This window comes from Alexandromys fortis, unplaced genomic scaffold, assembly GCF_014885135.2.
Source record: "Alexandromys fortis isolate MF-2015 unplaced genomic scaffold, M_Fortis_MF-2015_v1.1 scaffold_11, whole genome shotgun sequence".
In the NCBI taxonomy this organism is placed as follows: domain Eukaryota; kingdom Metazoa; phylum Chordata; class Mammalia; order Rodentia; family Cricetidae; genus Alexandromys; species Alexandromys fortis.
Genome location: NW_026067912.1, coordinates 17,161,555 through 17,184,889, shown reverse-complemented (window position 1 = coordinate 17,184,889; position 23,335 = coordinate 17,161,555). Strand labels below are relative to the sequence as shown.

Here is a 23,335-nt window from a genome sequence, read left to right as displayed (position 1 = left end):
TGCCTTGACTTCTGCCAGCCATTTTCTTCTCTGGGGAATCTATTACCTATGGTCCTTAAGCAGTAAGTAGAAACCCTCCTCCATCTCCAACCCTGAGGACTTCAGGCCTTTGGAAAAAGTGTGCAATGCAACCCAAGTTAAAATGTGAGCAGCAGGCTTGTGGGAGTCCTCTCCAGCTCCAGCAACTGTACAAGGCACAGCAACACCCGAGCAGCAAGCTCTGTGGGGGGGGGGGGGGGTGGCGTAGATGCTGCAGCTGCAGTCCTCGAAGAAAGAGCAATGCTCGAAGACTTCTTAGTATAAATGGAAAGAATATGTACTACTTCTGCAGTTCCCACGGCAACTGGGTTCCAAGGCAGAGTACTCTTTAAAGGTTCTAGCTTCTAAGAGAGAATTTCAGGCCAGTAGGACACACTAAACTTCACATTAGTCAAGGAGTGAGCAGCGGAGATTCCAGCCTTGGATACAAGCGGCTTCTCTTTAGTAGACTTTGTGTTTTTTAAAGCTACTTAGAGACCACCCAATCCTGGGATAGCCACTTTCTTAGGCCACATCCCAGCAGCCCTGGCCTGACCACATCTGTGCTACAGGAAGTGGGCTCAAGCCCTGAGAGAGCTTGCTCAGGCCCCCTTAGCCCCCAAACTGTCCTGTTGGAACAAGAAGTAAAAATCTAGGCATCACACAACATTGGGTCTGTCTCCTAGTGTGCTTATAGTCAGAACCAAGCTGTATCTAAGTAGTCCCAAGAGAGATTCTGAGCACAGGTTCTGAGTTCCACAACAAATGCATCTCTAAGAAGTAGAAACCAGGGGCTGGAGAGATGGCTCAGAGGTTAAGAGCATTGCCTGATCTTCCAAAGGTCCTGAGTTGGCTCACAACCATCTGTAATCGGGTCTGGTGCCCTCTTCTGGCCTGCAGTCATACACACAGACAGAATATTGTATACATTATATATATGTGCGTGTGTGTGTGTGTGTGTGTGTGTGTGTGTGTAGAAACCAGAACTTTTCCCCCCATATATCATTGAATCCTCTTATTACATGGGCAGTACTAGGTACTGAGTTCAGGGACTCTAGCTCTATCTGGGACAAGTGATTTACAGCTTGGGAATTAGCTTACTTCAAATAAATATGGCTGTGGGACCACAGTTGAGATGTTATAACCCCTCATACTCTAAACCAGTGGTTCCCAACCTGTAGGTCATGATCCCTTTGGGGTCAAACAACCCTTTCATAGAGGTGACGTAAAACCACTAGAAAACACAGATATTTACATTACGGTTCATAACAGTAGCAAAATTACACTCATGGCGTAGCAATGAAATAATGTCATGACTGGAGGTCACAACATGAGGAACTGTATTCAAAGGGTCACAGCTGAGAACCACTGGCCACACCAGACATCCAGCCTTAGCCTTAACCCTTTCTAGGTTTCATCAGGAGCTTCCACAAGGGCAGCAAAGCTAAGGCTTCTATGAGAACCTCTACCCCACCGACTAAAAGCTGAGACTTTGGTTCATCTGCAGAGTATAATCACTGCAGTCTTTCACGTGCATCGTACTAACGGGCATCCTCCTGTGTGGGTATTCACTTGCTCCCAGGCAGAATCTCTGATATACCAGAGAGGGGCAGAGAGAGGAAGCAATTATGAGTGGCAGAGTCAGGAGGACACAAGGAATGTCTGGATTATTTAGTTACCAGTGTGTTGCTAGATCCACTCCAGAGCCTTCTGAAGGACCAACTATCTACCAACCACCCACAGCCCAGCACATGAGAGTCTGAAGCTGGAATCTGACAGAAGTGGCTTCCTCCTCCTGGGTGTCAATGAGAATGCCCAGAAAGCAGCTGTGTCTGCAGGCAGACTGATTAGGAGAAGCTGGGATGTTACAGGTTCAAATGCTAACCACCTATCTCAAGCTAACGTCAGTCCCTCGGATGGCCTCAACACGGGTAGCTGCTCAAAGCTCAGCTCAAGGCCTTGTCGGAGCAACAGATTTGAGAAACCTGTGACTGTGTGTGCATATGTACATGTGTGTGCGTGCCTATAGGTGTGGGTTTCATAGATAACCTAGGATGTCATTCCTCAAGATACCACAGTAACTCTCACTGGCCTGGGACTCCACAAGCAGGCCAGGTGGGTACCTAGACTGCCTCTCTTGACGATGCCATCGTTAGGCACACATGGGTCAAGCACCCGTGGCTATGCCTGGCTTTTTTGTTTGTTTGTTTTTCGAGACAGGGTTTCTCTGTAGCTTTGGAGCCTGTCCTGGAACTAGCTCTTGTAGACCAGACTGGCCTTGAATTCACAGAGATCCGCCTGCCTGCACCACCACCACCCAGCTATGCCTGGTATTTTTTAGATGGGTTCTGGGAATAGAACTCAGGCCCATGGCAAGCACTTTATCAACAAACCAATCTCCTTGGACCCTTTGTATGCCCCTAATTCACAGACTGAAATTAAGTAAATCAAATACAAGGCTAAAACCTGTGTGTCTTCCAATACCAGGGCACTGGGAGTCTTTTTTCGGACATAAGATAATCAACTAATCAAAACGTCTCCCTTACCAACGCATAGTCTGAGCTCTGGCAACTGATCAAAAGGTTAGCATTAGTAAGTTCACATGAGCAGGGAAACGGGGCAGGTACAACTCTGCTCAATTAAAGGCAGCATGAGGAACTTTATTGAACTGTCTTTCCACCGTCAGCATCTACTACTTATATCTCACACATAAAAAAGCCTATTAGGAAGAAAATGTAAATGAAATATTATAAAGTGTACTTCTAATGAAACATGGGCTTAATAGGACATGAATATATAAGTTCAGTGGTTTTATTGCAGTTAGAAAAATTATATTATGAAAGATACAAAAAAATCAATATTATTATTTGTTTATTTTACAATCAGTATGCCATCTTTTACCATTATGGCTTTAAATTTTCATTCTACCGAACAGGTGTCAAAGAATAGTTTAGTACATGCTTTAATAAAACAGTTAAAATATTTACAAATTCAAAATAGATGTTTTTGTAACCGAAAGGTTCACCTGAGAATTCACTGTGACATCGCCGTTTGCTTCTCTTTTTTCCCAAGTTGTTAACGTAGATGTGTGTCCTCATGCCATCTCCACTATCCCCACATCATTTATGTTGAATTCCTAACTTAAAATTGGCTAAGCATCAAGCTACAGTAAATTGTTATAATGCTTGCAGGTGGGCAACCAAAGTTATATCCATTTTTATTCTGAACATAAGAATTTAACAAATTATGTGCTTGCAGCTATAGGATTCAAATAAGGGGCAGAAATTTAAGAGGACATAATTGTACTGAGTCAGACATGACAACTTAAAAGAAATCACCAGGCATTGAGAAGGCTGGATCATACAACGAGGAGCAATGATTACAGGAATATGCAAATAACAAATGAAAAACATCATCAAAACTCTGCATGAAGGAAAAAGCATATGTGTACACATATGATCCTATCATTTGTCTTCGGCTCCCCCCCAAAAAGAATATTGCCTTAAAACAAATTTTCTTAGAAAAAAAAGTCTTTAAAAGTTCACGTTAAAATAGGCATAAATGTGTAATGCTATGCAATATACAGACAACTTACCCACGTCATGGCCAAAGACAAAGGTAAAATCTTTCCTGTCCATCCAATACAACTCGAAAATCACACAGGAATGAGGTAGTGTAGTTACTTGTATTATATGCTGGCTGTTAAAAGTAATGCTAAATTTTAAGAACTATTACACTTAGCCAATTACCAAACACCATTAAAATTAACCCTTAATGCTAAACGTTCAAAGGTAGAAAGAAATTTAAAGGAAGTGTCTTAAAAAGTATCTTTACCTTGAGAAGAGAACTGGGTCTTATCATGAAATGCTAAGTAACTTTCCAAAGCAAATATTTACAGTTACATTTAAAGCAAAAAAAAAAAAAAAGGACGTGTGCACACTGATGGCAGACAGTCGAGTGTACAGCGAGGTAGGAAACCAAGGACTCCATTGGCTTGTAGAAGATTTTACACTTTGTAAACCAGAGACGTTTTCATATTATTTTACGTTGTTGAAATCTAAAATTACAAGTATCAAACAGCTGCGTGGGGACATATACATATATATACACAGCTCTTTGTCACATGGGATGCTTCGTCACCGTGAGCGTTCTCTCCCAGACAAACGGAGGTCGGGACTTTTCAAAGTTTCTAAAAGATAATTCCAATTTCATTTTCTCTTCCAAAGATAAAATACACACTCTCCTCCCTCCCTCCCTGCACCCAGGAGAGAAGGGCATCATGACAACTAATCATACTGAGGCTGGGCCCGCACCTCCTCACGGCAAGCACCAGCTAGGTACCTACCGACATGATACCGCACTCAGGTGGCTCTCTGGCGTGCTCTCGCCCTCTCCTTCCCTCTCTAGAGGCAGCACGCAGTGAAGATGAGTGTCTCCTCCAACTACCTGACTTGGAGAGATGGCATCCTATTGACTGCTTCTTTAAGCACAACTCTACAAACACTCCCGGGAGCGTCCTGAGAGACCCCCTTATCACAGGTGTTTGAGAGCACAGGTGCCTCACACTTCAGATTTTCCCCGTTTGTCAAATATCCACTTCTACAGAATGTAGAAGCTTCTACAGTTAGCTTGAAGGTAAGACCCTCCCCCAAAGTCCTAATGAAGTTCCCATGTACCTTACACGTGTATCCTAAAGAAGCTCTCAGAAGATTCTGAATATCCTCTTTTGCCTGTGGCCCACCTCATGAACTCAGGACTGGAATATCCCACGTCTGCTATCAGCTAGGTACTCAGAACGTTTCCAATTTTAAGGCATTTCACATTCCTTGAATCGGGATATTGAACTTGTATATATGATGCTTTGTTTCTACTGCTGAGGTCTATAGTGTGAGATTCCAGAACAACTAAGAATCACTGCAAAATGTTATGGAGTAGATAGATGCTCAGATTATTATAAATTCATTTTCTACCAACATTAAAATAAGCACAAGACTGACTTGTCCATGTCCAAGTCAAAGTGATGCAAGTGCCTTTACACCATACCAAATTGGGAGGCAGGGATAACAGGTTCAATCTGCTTCGCAAGTGCGAGCCCGTAATGGACTGAGCACAAATTTTATGGTTTCAAACGCCAGCAGAGCTGTGGCTCCACGCTTGCTCCAACAGAGCTTTTTACAGACCGCAGCTCTTCCTTAGGATGCTAACGAGCTGCACCTCTGGTCAACATAGATATCCCCCCCCACACACACACACACATATCCTAGTGCCCTCTTGGGCATCGGTGACCGGCAACGAGACTATGAATGGCCTCGTGCAGTGTGGTCTCCAGATCCGTGGCAACTGTGGTTCTGTCCAGCTTGTGAACACTCAGGCCACTCAGCCTAACTCCCATTTCTTCCTCCAAGGGACAAGAAGGGAACAGGAAATCCGTGACTGGCCTAGACATGGCAGGAACTGCAGACGGGATCAAAGGAGAGAGCAGGGGAAATGACAACTATCTACTGTTGGTGCAGCCAGAAATTCTAGTCAGTATTGAGGAGGGGAAGCCTCCAGCACAGGCCGCTGTGGCCCTTCACTAAGTCCTGCCGGGGCAGCCTCAGGTCACCGGGTCCAGTCCAGGCTGGACTTTGATAGGAGCATTAGAGTTGGAAGATAATTTCTTTTCCGCGTGACAGCTCTACACAGACACTCAGCGCTGACACGCCCCTTCTGGGTAGATCGCCACCGCACTGCTTGGGGAGAACTTTTTTTCTGATCAGTATTCTGAGATTACTGAGCTTCCACAGGCCAGGAGGACCGGGTGCAGATGTTGCCAGCTGGTGAAGCAGACCCTGCGGTTTTCACTGTCTTAGTTATTTTGAACACTGGGAGATTATTACTCTACATTTTCACATGTGATTTTTCGGCATCTAAGAGGTAAATCATGTCATGTCTCCTGTGAAAACCAAGGAGAACTCAGGGTCACCTTAGAAGAGAAATTCAATTCCCTCTCCAGAAAGCTACCGGGGGAAGCAAGGCTACTGAAAGCAAGAAGACACGGCCATGCGTGACTCTCAAGACAACGCCAAAACTTCAGTAGGAAATCCACGGCTGGAGGACGCTCACGGTTCACTCATCAGTAGTGCACTTGTCAGTCATCTGCTGGCAGAAGTCTGAGATCCCGCCACTCTGCCGGCAGGATTCCAACAGTGTGGCCTGCTCCAGGGCGGCTGCGGTGGTTGGCGCGGTTGTCTGGGACTCCTGCCCCGGTTCCTGGCCTGCCTTGCTGCTCCCTGGTCCACAGGGGAGTGGCCCATCAGACACGCTGAAAACTGAAGGAAAAGCAAGTTCACCATCAGTACTTTTTCCTTTCTCTGAAATTAGAAAAGAAAGTGGGCAGTCTGAGGCCGAGTACTTGGCGAGGATCTGAATCTGCTCCTGACTCAGAGCGGCTTCCTTGCACACTTGCTGGCAAAGTCCCGTCAGGTTCTGCTTTGTTTCACCCAGCGTTGACAAGATGAGATCTCGTTCCTTCAGCAGGCTCTCCTTTTCACTTTGCTGTGCAGAGGGGAGAGAGAACACAAGGGCTCGTGTTTATTGGATCCACCGACATTTCTAAGGCAATCAAACATTCCACATCCTTCAGTAAGATCACACGGGATGCTCTCAATCAACTCAACAACACATGCATGTCAGCTCACCACACAGACACCTGCATACTCATGTGTCCCACAGCACTTTCACAACAGCTAAGTCACGGGACCAACCGAGGTGTCCGACCCGAGAAAGGGAGGATGTGGCATAAGCACCCCATGGAATTTTTCCCACCATAAAGGAAAATGAAGTCGTGTGATTTGCAAGAAAATGGATGCAAACTGAAGTTTGTATTAAGTGAGTTACACCAGTGTTCAAAACACAAATGTACCCTCTGGTATGTAGGTCCTAGACTTTCAGATAGACACATAAAAATCACATATGATAGGAAAGCAGAAACAAAACAAGTCTAGAGAACCAGAGGAGACTAAACAGGTAGGGGAGAGGAACGTCCTCAATAGATAACATGCACTTGTACAACAGCATCCTCAGGCCATGTGGTGTAGCACCATGTACCAGGAATATGTAAAATTTAAAACTGAACACACACGTTAAATATCAAAAGTTCATGATCCTTCATCCAAAAACTCCTAGAGACAGACCTATGCTGGAATTCCTAACTTTTCACACTATAGAAAGATAATACAGATGTGCACACAAGTGCTCCATCGTGAGCAGAGTTAGCATCATCGTTAAACATCTCTATACTTATAAACAAAATACTAAAATATCAAATAAGGCAGAAAGTGGGGGGAAACTATGTATAGCTGGTTATCAAATTTGGATGGGGTCTAGCCAAAACTCTAAGACAAGTTCCCTGCTCTGAGTGTCTGAATCTAAACTGTGGAGAAGTGTGGACATGACCTTGTACGGACACCAAGGTGGTGTTCCTGGTTTAGCCACTGTAAGATTCAGCTAATGCCTGCTTTCCTGAGATGCAGCTAAGAGCCCAAGATTCTGGCCTGCAGGCAGAAGTTGGCACCAGATTTTATTACTGGTGGTTGTGAGCCACCATATGGTCGCTGGGAATTGAACTCAGGACCTCTGGAAGAGCAATCAATGCTCTTAACCACTGAGCCATCTCTCCTGGCCAATGCTTTCCATATGCAATCTCAGCTATATGATCCATACAGTGACTAAGTAAACAGGAGGAAGATATTAGCATAACACAGAAGGCTGGAAAGAGCTTATACAGTGAGTATAAGGATTGAAGGGCTTGGTCTGAATTTATTGCTCTCACTAATGTGATTTTTTTAATCCCTACAAGAACATCTGCCACAAGACTTTTTCAGGTTTTCCTGTCCCTACCTCCTCTGCCCACATCAGGTACCATCACAAACAACACATCCCTTCCACCCACCCATATCCTGCCTCCTCTTTCACACTCAACCATCTCACTTTTTAACCTGCGATGAGCCAGGCAGCCTAATCATCAGGTAAAGTGAGAGTGAATGAATGGCTTCACCTGTGAAACGAGGGGACCAGTGTCTGAGGGACCAGGGCCGCCTCTGCCTCCTGCCTGCCCACTGACTCCACAAGGATAACGTCTAACTGCCATAGTTTACGTCCCTTTGGGCACAAACATAGGTTCAAAGGTCGTAAGGATTTTGCTAGATACGTTAGTACCATTACAGCTTTATATAAAAATATTTCTACAAAGTTATGCAAGAATTCAATTATTGATGATTTTTTTTGGAAATACTAAGATTATATAAATTTTTAAAAAAGGAATTCCTTTATATAAATTTTTATATTGCAAAGTAATTCTCCAATTTGTTCAGATTTCTAGGTTTGCTTTATAATAAAAAAGAACAGATCAAGAATGAAGGCACACTTCCTGTGTGCACGCTAGGTCTACATTCAGACATTTTCTCCTATACAGAATCTGTCAGTTACAGGCTTCACATAAAATCAACCTATGGGAGCCAAGGGGACAAGAGCAGCACTGACTTCCACCCCTGAGAAAAAGCACATTCATAGCATTTGTATCCTCTCTTCCTTGGACGTCTCAGAAGTGCACCTAACAGAAATGAAAATGAAGACCTCGGAAGAAGACGAGAGCCCTCTTTACCCAGCTACAGCCATACGCCTGTCTCGGTTCTTCTATCGAACATGAGATGAAGCCATTCTGAACAGCAATATATAAAATGCCAAGTGATGCTGGTCTTTGAAACTAAGGTTAGCTTTAACAGCGGGCATCTGGGCTCCTCCCACAAATAGGAACCACTGCTTAGAGATGGCACGAAGATCACAAATATCTCACGATGTCTGTACCTTCATGTAAACATCTATCTATCTGACCCTCCATATTCACGCTCCTCCTGCCCCACTAAGTAAGAGATGACTCCATTCATTCAGAACATCCAAGAAGAGTCTGGGGAGATGGCTCAGTGGATCAAGAATGCTTGCTGCCCAAGTATAAGGGCATGAGTTTCAACCCCCAGAAACCTCACTAAAACTAAGTGTGGCCATACACTGCTCCCCAGTGCTAGGGGGAGAGGAAGGAGTCAGGAGGATTGCTGAGGTTTACTGGCCAGTCTAGAAAAAAAAAAAAAAAAAAAAAAAAAAAAAAGGCAAGCTGCAGGTCTGCTTAAAGATCCCTATTGGTGAGGGAAGTCCTTCTGTATATGTGTTGCTTTTATTGATTGGTGAATAAAGAAGCTGTTTAGGCCTCTGATAGGGCAGAATAGAGCCAGGCAGGGAAACTAAACTAAATGCTGGGAGAAAAAAGGCAGAGTCAGTGAGAAGCCATGTTGCCCCACTGGAGACAGACCTGGGGATGGAACAGGCACAAGGTCCCAGGTTCAATACCGGGGGTGGGAGGCATGACGTCTCAGTACCCCAACCTCAAATGCAAGCTAACTCCTTAAGATTATAGTCATGCATGGTCCTCGACAGCAATATGTTCTAAGACATGCCTTATGAGGCAACTGGGCCACTGTACAAACATCTAAATGGTGCCACCCGCAACACACGTGGGCTGTTAGCTCCTGGGCTACAAATGTGAACAGCGTGTTCCTTACTGACGCTGCAAGCAGCAACACCAACTCCCAAGTGTTTGCATATCTGCGCTTATCTAAGCACGAGACGGGCACAGTAAAGATATGGTTCAGAAGGCTAAGAATGTGCACTTGCACAGGCGCGTGCGCAGTGGCGTTTCCAGGCCTGGACGCTGTTCTGGGTGGGAGGGCGAGCAAGCGAAGAACCTGGGACAGGTCTGTGTACACCAGGGCCCTTGCAACTGCATGTTCACGCTGTACTAAAGGTTTCACCATGTTGGGGTTTTTCTTCAGTAATATACTTAGTTTATTATAAATTGTTTACGTTACACCTTAAGTTTTTTAAAATCTTTTGACTCTTTTGAAATAACACTCAGCTTACAACACAGGAAGAATAAAGTAGTGAAGACGAAGAGTCCAGGCTTGTGCCTAAAGTAAGTACTAATACTGTGCAGCCGCACCAAAGTTGTTTTCTCCGTCCTTAGCCTTTCTTGAATATTTTCCCCTTTCCTTTTTTAAAGTGTTTCACCCACTGGCCCAGCCTGCAATGTACCAGCAACATCAGTGTCCCTGATGACACCTGCACACTCTGCCTTCTAGGGTCTTCAGCTGTGTGACACACATGACCCTGTCCCCTCCTGTAACTGCTCCAGGCTCGCCTTGCAGAAACAGGTGCAAGGTGGTGTGTTTGCTTTATGATCTCCATCATATCTGCAATGAGTGGATGACGAACACTCGCCTCTGTTAGGGAAGCCTTCGGGGGGGGGGGCACTTTTCTATTACATGTATTTACTTGGGGGGTGGGTCATGTACCATGTCACGTATGTGGAGATCAGAGAGCACTTTGTGAGAATTCTCCTGACCCACCACGTGAGCCCCATAGATTAAAGCCAGGCTGTCAGGCTTGGCACCAAGCTCTTTCCTCACCACAGCAGGTTGCTAGCCTGCGAGTCAGCAGCGGCCACTGAACCCTCCAAACGTTCTCCTGCAGCTTCCCTTCCCCCACCTCATCCTCTGCAAGGTGACAGCAACCCAGCAGCTTCTCCACCGCGTGGAGGGTCAGCTTCGGTGGAGCACTAACAAACCACTGTACACTATGGGTCTGTACTTTAACATTACGTCTTGTTTCTTCCGGCAGTTTCCTTATTCTTATTTGCTAAGAAGCACACCTTCTGACCATCTTTGTCTGAGAAGAACATCAGTGGCAGGGCAGACATTTATAGCGTGCCCCTTGCCTCTGCTACTAGGGCTTGTGCAAATTATTAGACTGAGAATGGTAAGTACTGAGTGGGGTGCAGGGACGGACACCCACAGCCCTGCACCACACACAAGCCAACAGGACTCTTCAGGCTGGCTTTACGGATGAGGCCAGTGGCAGAACTGAGCTGTGGACACAGCAGCCCCACCGGCGGCCTGCCTGGCCTGCTCCGAAAGGCAGGACTGTCATCTCCCTGCTATGGTCTCTGTCCTCAGTCATACACAAGAACATCTAAGCCGCTCGAGGCCGGTCCTCCTTGTTCCTCCCAGACATTTAGTGCTGACCATAAATGTTACTTGTCCTCTTGAATCCCTTCGGAATTGGGGGCAGCCCACTCATGGGTTTCTGGAGGCGTTCTAGTTTCTGGTTCCACGTTAGTCACGAGACGTGGCTCCTTTCTCTGGCCTCAACCACAGCAAATTATCCCGTCCACTCTGCAGATGGTTCCTGGATTTTGTAGCCAGAGTCCAAATCAATACAACAGGTAAATAGGAAACTTGCCAATTTGGTTTCTGAGTTCACAAAAAGGTCTGAGAACTACCAGTCTTGCTCTGGAAAACCATCTTTCTGTTGACCAGATGAAAGGAGCTCTTCTGGGCTGAGAGGAAGGGAGAGGAGGAAGCCCTACCAGAGCTCACAGCTGTGCACAAGCTAGGGCCATCACAGAAGAAGGCCTCAACTGAGAACCTATTTCTGACAGAATGGCTCATAGGCCAGCCTGTGAGGCACTTCCTTGATCAATGATCCCTGAGGAAGAACCCTGCCCACTGTGGGCGGTGCCACTCCTGGGCAGGTAGCTGAGCAAAGCCACGGAAGTCAATAAGCAACACTTCTGCAAGCTCTCTTCCTCAGTTCCTGCTTCCAGGTTCCCACCTTGAGTGCCTGCCCTGAGGTCTCCTGCTAGAAGACTGCAGTGTGGAAGTGTGAGCCAATTGAACCCTTCCCTCCCCAAGTTGCTTCCGGTTGTGGTGCTTATCACAGTAGCAGAAAGTGAGCTACGATGATAGAGGACAGCAGGGAGGAAGCCAGCAGAGCTAAGAAAACTGAATGTGAGCCAATGATGATATGGCCGTAACAAGAAACACTAGCATTTATTGAGGGCTATGCAGTAGTTAATTGTTGGGACTTCTTCTGACACATTAATCCATTTGCTCTTCGCGAGCGAGCGTTGTAACTATAAAGTGGTCAGTAACATTATCCCGCCCATGCTTCGGCTGCATCTCCTGTCCTCCTCATCACCCTAGATATAAAATCCTGCAACCCAGCTTCTGCATCAGTCCCCAGACACAGGACCTTCGAGCCTAGCTACACTCAAACACGCAGCACATTCCCTGTGTATAAAACAAAGTAAATCTTCATCAGCCTTGTTTATTTTTAGGAAAATGAGAAAACTGGTAAATGCTACAGATGACTATAAATTCTGACCAGCTGAGGGGAAGAGAGCAATGCAGGAAGCAGAAAAAGCACTCTAGTACAACCCTACACCAGCTTCAAATAGTTCCCCATAGCCCAAGAGTGTGAAAGCATCTAGCACAGCACCTAACAACGAGCAACACCCTACAAACTCACCCTTCACAGGCATGAGCACTGGAGTGGGCTAATACGGAAGATTACAGTTCATAAGGTGTGCGTAGGCCCGGCTGGCCGTGAGAATGTTGTGATCCCAGGAACTCTAGTTACTCTGCAATCTCATCCAATTTCTCCTTCATCGTTTTAGTTAAACTATACCCTTTCCCTAAAGTATGTGCACAGTGCATACATAATAAAATTTTATGTTTCAACTTCTGTTAAAGCCACACAGACATATTTTCCATTATACTGTTTCTAGTCTCACCCAGAGCTTGAAGATCAGTTGCAAACACAACTGGTCTCTTTTTTTTTTCACCCATGATTAGCAAAGACACAAAAGTGAGTATTTGAGGACTCGTTTTATTGCCTCCAGGCTGCTGCCCTGCTGGCCTGGCCCACATGGAGCCCTCAGCTGGCCTGGGACTGGAGCTTCCTCTCACACAATACCTCCACCAACCACAAGCGGAAACTAGAAATGGGAGCAAATTAATATGTCTTCCAATTAGTTTATGTTCTGAAGCTGGAAGAGATAGGTCCGATAAGCAAGAACCCATCTCACGGAGGATCCTGCTGCATCTCCTAAGTTTCTATTCAAAGCACAACTTCACATCAGGATTTTTCCCTTGGCAGGGAGACACTGGCTCATCTGCTTGGTTTTGGTATCAACCCAAACAGGTAATTCAGGTCCACAGTTCTACCCAACTGGAAAACAAGTTTTTATAGACATCAAACATCATAAAGGACTGTATAATTACTTTAATCTTTATTCAACTACTAAGGATTAGCTAGAAGAGTCATTAAATTGGAAAATCATTTTAATAAACCAACTCAGAAATAGTTCCCCACCTGCACATCTCAGCATCTCATGCTAAAAATGCAGACTGCATACATAAGCAAAGCAGTCAATGAAACCTTGTTTCACATCTTCTAATCTTTCTGCACATCTTCATTTCTCTTAAAATGGTATTTGGACTCTGAACCTTCCTTAGAATTTAAATAACTATCTATAAAATGCAAGAGCAGGGCTTTAATAACATTGAGAAACCCGCCCACTTACCAGCTTCTCGATTTCTGATTCAAGGTTCTGAATACAGTCCAGTTTCCTCTTGCGACAGCGCTGTGCGGCAATTCTGTTCTTACTCCTCCTGCGGATGTCATGGATACAGTCCAGCTGCTCTGGGGTCAGTTTGTGCATCTTCAACAGGGACTGGAAGTCATTCCGCGAGAGCGAGATTATTCGTTGCGCATTAAATGGCAGTTTTACCTGGGATGTGAAAGAAACGTCAGGAACCATGACTACTGTGAAGACACACGCTGCACATCGGTTACAGATGAAGATACACACTGCACATCAGCTACAGACGAAGACACGCACTGCACATCAGCTACAGATGAAGACACGCACTGCACATCAGTTACAGACGAAGACACGCACTGCACATCAGTTACAGACGAAGACACGCACTGCACATCAGTTACAGACGAAGACACGCATCACATTCCTCAGAGTTTAATGTGCTTAACGTGTTATGAAAAGACCTTGGGGCTGGAGCAATACAGAACTTCAGAGTGCTCCCTACCCTGGCAGAGGAGCGCCCGTCAGGTCAGGCAGCTCACCACTGCCTCTGACTCCAGCTCCGGGGGATCCCACCCTCTGCTCTCTGCGGGCACCAGCACACATATGCACATGCCACACAGCCAAACAGATATGCACCTAAGTAAGATAAATCCTTAAACAAAGGCCTCTGCTTTCCAGTTTCTACAGAATCCACCCCAGTAAGAACGGACAGTTTCGCTGACGACTCCTGGCTGGGAGAGCATCCAGAAGCAAACACTGCAGTGAACCAGACACAGCCACCACACAGCACCGCATTCAAACTGGAATTCATCTACTGCTCTACGGTAATATGTACTTTACTGTCTACTACGTTAACAACTTCGAGAAGTTTCTCCCTAACGTATTTTTAATGTGCAATAAAATCCCCTTTATCTTTGAATTCTACCACACAGCAATGGCGCTGTGCAGTCCTGGAGTAATTGTGCCAGTCATCTCTACAGCACTTCAGAAAACTTCTGCCAGAAATGTAGCTGCATGCGACTTACTTAAACACTTGCCAATGGAGACACTGTGAAAACGAGTTAGGAATACTTTTTCCTGGACTATTTTCTCATCTGTTTTAAAGGCTCCAATGACTGCACCCCATTGGCCTTGCAATCCATCTCCTCCCAAAGGCAGGGAAAGGCAGCCTCTTCAGACTAACACCCTCGACTCGCTGCAAAGCGAAAGACCACGATGAAGACTGGGCATGGAGAAATGGCTCTTTGTACACGGCTGGCGGGGACCAGCAAGCTGCTACAAAAGCCACCATCAAGCTCTCGCAGAAATGAAAACTGTGTGCATGCCATGTGGCCCGGAGTCCCCTGAAATCAGATCTCCAAGTGACGTCTGTCTTTCTGCATTCACTGACAACGGCCAAGACAGACAGACTGAGGTGAGCGGATAAAGAAACGTGGCATACACGCACACTGTGACCTGTTATTACTCAGCCTTATAAGAAAGTCTGCTTGAAGAACACTATCCTAAGTAAAATCAAGCAAATTCCGGCGAGCAAGCCCTACTTATCTCGCCTACTTTAGGCAGTAACTGTAACAGGCAACCAATAGCGAGAGCGGAACAGTGAGCTATAGGCTGGGAGGAGGGAAATGGGACATAGGTGTTCAGTGAAGTTTCGTTCCAGAGAAACGCTGTTAATACAGCAATGAGCGCTAATACCGTTCTGTGCTCTAGGACCCTCCCGAGGACAGACCTTGGGCCATCACAGACTAAAGAGCAAGTAAGGCACGCACAAAAAGAGAAGTGTGATTAAGAATTCCTTATAAAAGCAAAGTTAGAATGGCCACCGTGACTTTTGCAAACTAAAGAAACTTAATTTCTAATGCACAGGTCCCTACTTACTATTACTGAAGCAGAATGTTACACAAAGCTGGTATTAAGTAGTAAATATAAACTTATATACACCAAATGCATGGGGCAAGCTTGATGTGGCTAATTTAAGTCAGTAGCTACATGTAACCAAGCTGAATTATTGAGATATTCATTAAACTAATGCCTAAAATGGATAAAGAAGAATAAAATAAAATAATAAGTAAAAGCAATGTATAAGAAAAAATTAGGTCTAAGAAAACGTCCCTACATGCCAGAACCCGGCAGCTCCTCAGAACCCACCATGGCTCACATACCAGACTGTTCTCAGGTTTGACGATCTGGGGCTATGAACATGTTTTCTTCCAAAAGTTACCAGTAACCACCAATGACAACATTGCTATCCTTTCTCCCTGCTGGGCATCTGATTACAAAAGTTACACAGCCCATGTGGGGGTCTCCCCCATGATCTATACACATACCATGTGAAACATACACACACACAGTAGTCTTTCAAACTCCATACATCCGGCTCACCACGCCTCATCTGTCACGTGGTCCCCGCTCCCTCCCTCCACCAGGCAGGAGCGCACCTCTTAAGGAAGGCGCCTGCGCAGTGAGAGCACGCGTCCACTCACCTCACATTCCTGCTCCCTGGCAGAACAGGACTCACTGTCACCTTCTGTGTCGGTCTCAGAGTCATCGCCCAGGCTGATCACGCAAGCGTACGGACAAGGCTCCTGCGGAGGCTCCGCCACGTAATCGTAGTTTCCGATTTCCAAGTTGCTCGAGCAGCCTTCGGAACTCAGAGTACTTATAAAGGGGCAGTTGACGGAACTGAGAGTTGTGAAAGTCCGCTGACCTGGCTCTGGGCTCTCGCTGATCCTGATACCCAACCAGGGACACTCGGAGCGCCTTTGCGAGAAGCCCTGTTCTGAGCCCTCTTTGGCCGCAGCAGGTGACAACTGCGTTTGGCAAGTGGAGTCCGTGCTGCAAATGTCACTCCAGAAGCCTTTGGCCAGGTGCTCCGCCACCTCCCTCTCCACGCTGCTCCGATCACCAGAAGCAAGGCTGCTGCTGTCCTCTTTGGGGCCCGTCTCAGATTTCAGGTATAAATCCTGATTCTCACCGAACGGTTTCTCTTCCTGGGCATCTGGAGCTGACAAAGGTTTCTCTGCTTTCACTGTTTTGCTTTGCACCCCAGCAAAGCCCAAGTCACCCGACTGGTCGTAAGCGTGTAAGAGTGGCAGGGAATAGAGCCCGTGAGGGTCTGCAGAACTGTGAGGGAAAGGAGCCGCTTCTGTCTGCGCCGCGGGGCACTGAGGGGTGGGGTCTCTGCACTTTGTCTCCTCACTCTCCAGGGCTGGCTTCGCTCCTTCACATTTTAAAATCACTTGTAAATCTGCACAGCCTTGTGCTGCCCCCAAACACTCGAGTTCAGACGTCTCGTTCGGTTGGACAGAAGCGGCATGGACATCTTTGATGCCACATTCTAGAGTACGGATCTTGTCAGTTCCAAACGCTTTCTGGAATTTTCTGTACTTGGGACACAAAGATGGCAATGCCAGGGCTCCATCCTTCTCCAAGCACATGGCCTGGCACGTCTGACTGGCACTGTCCTGGAGAGAGGGCGATGCTTTCACATTGCCCTGACACCTTTGCGGGTCACACGGAGGGGCCTGAATACTTTTCTTTTCCAAGTACTCCTCTGCTTCAACGATCTCTAGATCTTTCTGGTCTGAAAGTGAGATTTTAAAGTCTGCTTTCTGACAGTGGGGGGAGAAGCATTTTTTCCTTGCACATTCTTGCTGCCCCGCGGTGGAGTCCAGGAACTTAAACTTGAGAAACTGAAAGCAGGACTCCTCGATATTGTGCACGCTCAGGAACTCCGCACACCTGCACACCTCATCCACGTTGTCTTTGCTTAGGATGAGCTTGGCAGTGTAGGCAAACTGAATCAAAGGTTCAAATCCTTTAACTGTCACCTGTTAACACACAAGACAAAAATAAACGTGTCACTCACCGCTGACTAGCAGCCTAACAGCTATGTAGCCAGGGCAGCAGGAGAAGGAGCAGCAGAGCCACGAACTCATCTGTGGTGGCTGGACAGGTAATTTGTAAGAAAAGATAGCCCCCGGAATGCAGAAGCAAGGGAGACTGGCAAAGTAGGGCCCACCCCTATTCAACAGGACTGAACCTCGCTATAGGAATTCTACATACTCCTTAAGACATAACCGTGATTTCTGCACTTGGAAAGAAGTCATCTATGAAATAAAGCAGGACAGATCCACTCATAGCCCCCAGGGGAAAACGGCAATGGCTTTGCCGGGTGTCTGAGGCTAGTGCCGTTCCCAAAGGCCAAACAACACGAGCAGTAATAAACTATAGAGTGGAATTTTTAAAAATGAGAAGTACTTATAAAATACTTATAGAAATACCTTAACTATCAAAAACAGCACAATACACCAAAGTATTGATTGGCGAGAGGGGTCAGCGATCATGGCACTGGCTGCTCTTGCAGAGAAGCCCGAGTTTGGTTCTCTGCACCGACATGGGGAAGGCTCACAATTGCTTGTAACTCCAGCTCTGGGGATTGGATGCCTCTGCCAGCACCCGCATTCACACACACACACACACACACACACACACACACTAAAAAATAAAAAAAAAATCTTTAAAAGGCGAGTACCGCCTTGTGCCAAATATTTCTAAAAATATTTTAATGATCCAGATGCAGAGGTTCTAATCCTGCCTCTGTACGGCTTCAGCAGAGACTCAGAGCTCTGGGAGGCAAGGCCTCCGAACACACCCCTGTGCCCTGTGCATTTACACCAAGGCTGTGTTTGCACGGCTGGGGTGGAAAGAGCCCGCAAATGTGCACAGAGCGTTCATCCTGGGTTCAAAATACAAACTGCACTTAAAACTCTGACCAAAGCGCTAAGACTCTCCTAAAACACGCTACTCTCACAGCCCTTAGCTCGAAAGTGCTAAACTAAACACCACCGCATTCTTCAAGAACAGCGAAACTGAGTCATTCCCAATGCTGGTAGGGAGGTCAAGTGGCCAACACTTCAAAAAGTCACTAGGTAGTTTCTTATTAAATGTGCAAAACTACCTTACGACCAGAAAAACATTCTGGTTTTTATCCCTAATTAATGAACTTTTTACAAAAGAACCTAAAACAACTTTTATCTGTAACAGATAAAAATCGAAACTAATATTAGTTCCTTCAATGGGTAAAGACGTTTTGAAGAGGAAAATTAAGACGTGACTGTTATACAGTATTCATCGGCAACACAGAGTAAACCATTGGTACAAGAAATCTGAATAATATCAAGGAAATTATCCTAAGTGTAAAAAGGGCAAAACACGGTCACATGGCCCTGCATTGTCCCACTTCCACGGCTCTTGTGAAAGGACAGAAAGTGGTGGCCAGCATCTAGAGTCAGAAGAGGGGAAGGGAGAATGGGGCCCAGGCGCGAGAAGGAATTAGCGTAAGCAGCATGCAGGATCCGCTGGTTCCAGATGGTAACTACGAAGAATACCGGAACCTTCACAGAACTCACAGAAACTAATTAATGCTCGTAACACTACAGCCATCTCATCAACATTCCTGCTGGAACATTACTAATTTTTCAGAACGTTACTGATGGAACACACGAGCATTATTCCTTAAGACCATACAAAATTTATGACAATCTGAACAAAATTTTCAATTAAACTTTTCCAAAATATGCTAAAACAACCAAATAATATATGTAATGTCTTCAACTTGTCACTGCGATGGAACAGTTCAAATATTTGAAAACATGATTTATACATCATCAGAATAAACATAAAACATACAAATATACACACTGTACATATTCTTATATATTAATATATACATCTTCTCTTAACAATCCATTAGAGAAACTTTGTTCTACCTCTAAAGACACATTAAATAGCTTAAACATGAACTGTAGAAAGCATGCCACCATTGGGATTCATGTTCTTATGTAAAACCAATGGTAGGTACCCTTGAGCCATCCCCCAACCCTACAGACACAGATGAGATGCAGCACTAGCCACAGGCTCCACTAGGGGTCGGTTTTCAGATTATCCAATTACACCCAACAGGGAACATGACACACTATGCCATACACCGGAAGTTCTACACACTTCCTCCTAGCCTCCTTAAAACCCTTTGGGTCCGATGTGAAAATATGCTAAGAGCAATAACTGCCCAAGCACACGCCGATAAACAGAGCCAGGAGAATCAGTGCAAGCAGCCCCACCTCACCGGAGACAAGCCCCCAGAAGCTAGGAAGATGGCAGAGACCCTAGTATTTACAAGCTCAAGTTACACAGACTGGGGATGGGAAGGTGTATGTAAAACAGGGCTAGGGCTCTACAAGGAAGACACTAAACTATTTTAGTTTTTAGCATTAATTTGTTTGTTTGTTTACTGGGTGGGTGTGTGCCAGCAAGCATGTGCAGGCTTCTGGTCTCTCCTTCCACTATGTGAGTCAGGGAACTGAACTGCGGCCAACAAGACGCCTTTACCAGCTGAGCCATCTCAGTGGCCAAGACAACAGGTCATGTCTTTCCTCCCAAAGAATAAAGACAATCTCAGGAAAAAGTATATCAGGGAGAAATACATGTACAGGGTGCCTGCTTTTCATGGGAGACGTCTTGAGAGAGAACGCACACACCCTGAACCTGTCACGGCTGTCCCGCCATGGGACAGAGTCACACAGCCAGCACTCTAAGCGAGAACCCTTCCAAATGGCTACCATCTATCAGGGAGACTGTATCCACATAGTCCACTGTCCAACAAGTATGAACATCCAAAGGGAGAACTTTACACGTCAATATTCCTACAACAAAAGCCAGAGAAGGGCTGCTACGGAAATGCTCCCCGAGATGTCCGTCTCCTCAGGGAGACTGGAGCTTGTGCTCAGTTCATAGTCAGAAAGTAGCTGGGTAAGAGTTGGTTGTGACGGCCAGCGCCGGCCCCTCACCTCTTCAGGCAGCGTGATGGTGAGCTCAGCATCAGTCTGGCCTACGATTCTCGAGTGGAAATAGCTGCTGCACGCAGCCAGCACCGAGCGGTGGGCTCGGAACCGCTGGCCCTCCACCACGACAGTGACATCGCACAGCACGTCCTTCTTCCGCTGGTCATTGAGGCTGAGCAAGACGTTGGTGCTGTGCACGGAGGACTCATAGGCAAACACTGCGCTCTCACTCACAGACATCCTGGGTGGCAGACGGGATCAGGGAGAGCAGTGGAAAGCATGCTTCTAACTGTCACCGACCTGCAAACACACAGGGAAGAAGTCACTTAACATATTCGGGGAGGGGGGAGAGATGAGTTTTAAACAACAAACTGTCAGCATGAAGTAAAATGTGTACTTGTTACTAACACAGAAATGGAGACAAAAGTCTCCGGAGGGACAATCTAGATTCATTCAACAAACTTCAAGCAAAGCGGGCTGATGACAGTAATTCTAATTTTAAGGAGTAAGAGCTTCCTAAACCCAGGACTTCCTAGATGTTTGAAAAATACTTAGCTAAGAGCCAAGGGCTGGCCAGAACCTTCAGTCCAAACCCACCCTCTACTTGGAGACAGTTCATGGGTATGGCCAGGTCACACGTTGGGATGGACACCCTGTTCACCCACAATGAGGAGCGATTAGGCACAGGCTTAGATTCCCATCCAGAGGCTCCAATCAACACAAGGTCAAGTGTACTCCGCAGCACAGGAAAAGCGGTCCTGTGTGTCAGGACACATCTTAGAACTCACTTTCCACATGCTGCACTCTGGGAGGTAAAAGTAAGGAAAAGCCGTGGTATCACCAAAAGCATGGTTTAGCCTGTACAGAAAGCCTTGGTTTCCTCAAATGTTACAAAGTAAGACAAAGTATCACCATTTGAATATAAAGTGGCATTCAAACAGTTTTTGAGCATGTGCACAATACCAGCCCTCAAAGAAAGGAGGTAACCCAAATCCATGTATGCTTATTATATCTGGCATGACCATTCTGATATATACACCCTGAGACACACAAGAAACTGCAATAAGAGTCTAAGGGATAGCATTTTCATGCGGTCCCCATGGCCTGTGCATCCCACAGATGACACCCATAAGCCTCTCTGCATCATTCATTTCCTCTGCCATCTAATTCACCATCTGATCCCCACTCTGGGGGTTAGTGAAGGAGAACTGCCATACAAGACAAGAAAGGAGAAACCAGAACCACGCAAGTTCACTCCACCTCAAAGCCCTGGTGTTCTAGTTACAAACACACACACACACACACACACACACACAACACACACAAAAAAAGGAGCGGTCAGATTCTTCTTAAAATGGTTCTTCTTGATTCCATTAGCAACAAGGAATTACTAAGAACTGCTAGGGATAGTTGAGACTAGCTTTCCCCAATCCTGTTGTCTCCTATAGGTGGGAGTTCCTTCAAGGCAGCTGCCCACACTGGCCTGCCGGCCAAGGCATCATCATAGCTACCACCCGCCCCATGATGCACCCAGGCTAAAAACCTTCAAAGTGTGTTAGTCATACACTTATCACGATCATTCTAGTGAACACCACACAGCCAAGTCAAAGTGTGAAAGCTTAGAGACTGATGTCATCAGTGTGCGATGTCGTCAAAGTTCTACGCGTGCCCTTGTCTCACCTCACAAGGGCTTTCCAGCTTGCCACGTTTCTCTTCCCCTTGGAAAGACAAACGGCACAGCATAACCTAAAGGTTCTTTGGATCCCAAGGTAACTCCCATGAAACACCACCCCCACCTCTGGCCTCGTGGCCACTGCTTCTCTGAGGTACAGTGGATCACAGCTTACTTCAGACTCAGAGAGAATCATACCTGGTTTATCACCCCTGCTCGGGCATCTTTCAGTCACAGATTACACATCATAGGTTCACGTCCCTCAGGAAGGACATGAGCATTCACACAGCCCCAAGTGCTAGGAATCCCAGCTGAGAGCAGCAAGCATCAGGAGCTGGAATAAAAAATGAGGACCCACTAAGGCCAGGGTCCCTATTGGTGGAGTAAGTACAGCTCACATTAGGAATTTCACTGTGGGACCCACTCCTCACACTTCTCCCTGCCAGACGCACATATACAATTCTATGCTGAGTCCCGGTGACTCTGCCTTACCATTGCGCTCTACACTTCTCTCCAGCTCTAACAGGAGCACTCAAGTCCTGTTTCTACAAATGCTTATCCTTCTACACACCTCCCAAGTTTACATGTGTGCCAATGTAGTTACATAAAATTAAAATATGAAAACCTTCATATATTAGCATTTAATTCTTACACCCATACAAAGTACTCTGATGTGCTCTTCATTTAAAAAAAAAATAATGCCAGGGCCTGGAGAAATGGTTCAGAGGTTAAGTGCTCTTGCTATTTCTTGCAGAAGGCAGGAGTTTAGATTCCACCACCCACTCTGGGCAGCTCACAATTGCCTGTAACTCCAGCTTCAGGGTATAATGCCTTTCCCTGGCCTCTGAGATCACCTACACACTTGTGTGTGTACACTTACAGAGATGCTCACACACACAAAATTAAAATTAAAAATCTAAAAGGTATAAAAAAAAACAGTTGTGATCGACTCAGTTTAAAGATTCCTGAGTGTCTCAGCACTAACAGTTGGGGACTGAGAATCTTAGATTAACTGGGATCAAACCCCAGCTCTTCCACAGCCGCATGGCGGCTCAGACAAGCTGATTAAGGAGTTGGAGCTCAGCCCCTCCCTGAGAGGTCGTGATATTTCTGTGGGATGACAAGGGAAAGGGACTGAGCACAGGGCCTGTCTCCCAGCAAGCTTTTTATGAAGGGCTGACATTAACAAAGCTCACACCACTCAAGTGATTTTGTCTCTGCCTGATCTTCCTTGCTGAAACCCTTAGAACTCTTCAAGTTTCTGAAAGTCATACCCAATTTCTTAGCATGTTCTTAAAAGTCGCGTGGCTGGAGGGCTCTCGGGGC

The 23,335-nt window shown here is 46.0% G+C and overlaps 1 protein-coding gene across 3 annotated transcripts in view; it reads right to left on the bottom strand.

Moving 5' to 3' along the window:
- Positions 1-2,872: 2,872 nt before the first annotated feature.
- The window catches only part of Bach1 (BTB domain and CNC homolog 1), a 37,305-nt gene continuing 16,842 nt past the window's right edge, over positions 2,873-23,335 (bottom strand). The window contains exons 2-6 of one of the 3 annotated variants that reach the window (XM_050138574.1): positions 22,208-22,343; positions 20,344-20,637; positions 15,979-17,325; positions 13,475-13,681; positions 2,873-6,555 (exon numbers count right to left, since the gene is read on the bottom strand). In XM_050138574.1, coding sequence (XP_049994531.1) covers positions 6,127-6,555; positions 13,475-13,681; positions 15,979-17,325; positions 20,344-20,577 — 2,217 coding nt within the window. In that variant the 5' untranslated portion in view covers positions 20,578-20,637; positions 22,208-22,343 and the 3' untranslated portion in view covers positions 2,873-6,126. Of the gene's footprint in view, positions 6,556-13,474; positions 13,682-15,978; positions 17,326-20,343; positions 20,638-22,207; positions 22,901-23,335 lie in introns of those variants that run through there. The other 2 variants (XM_050138576.1, XM_050138575.1) reach the window with 2 other exon arrangements.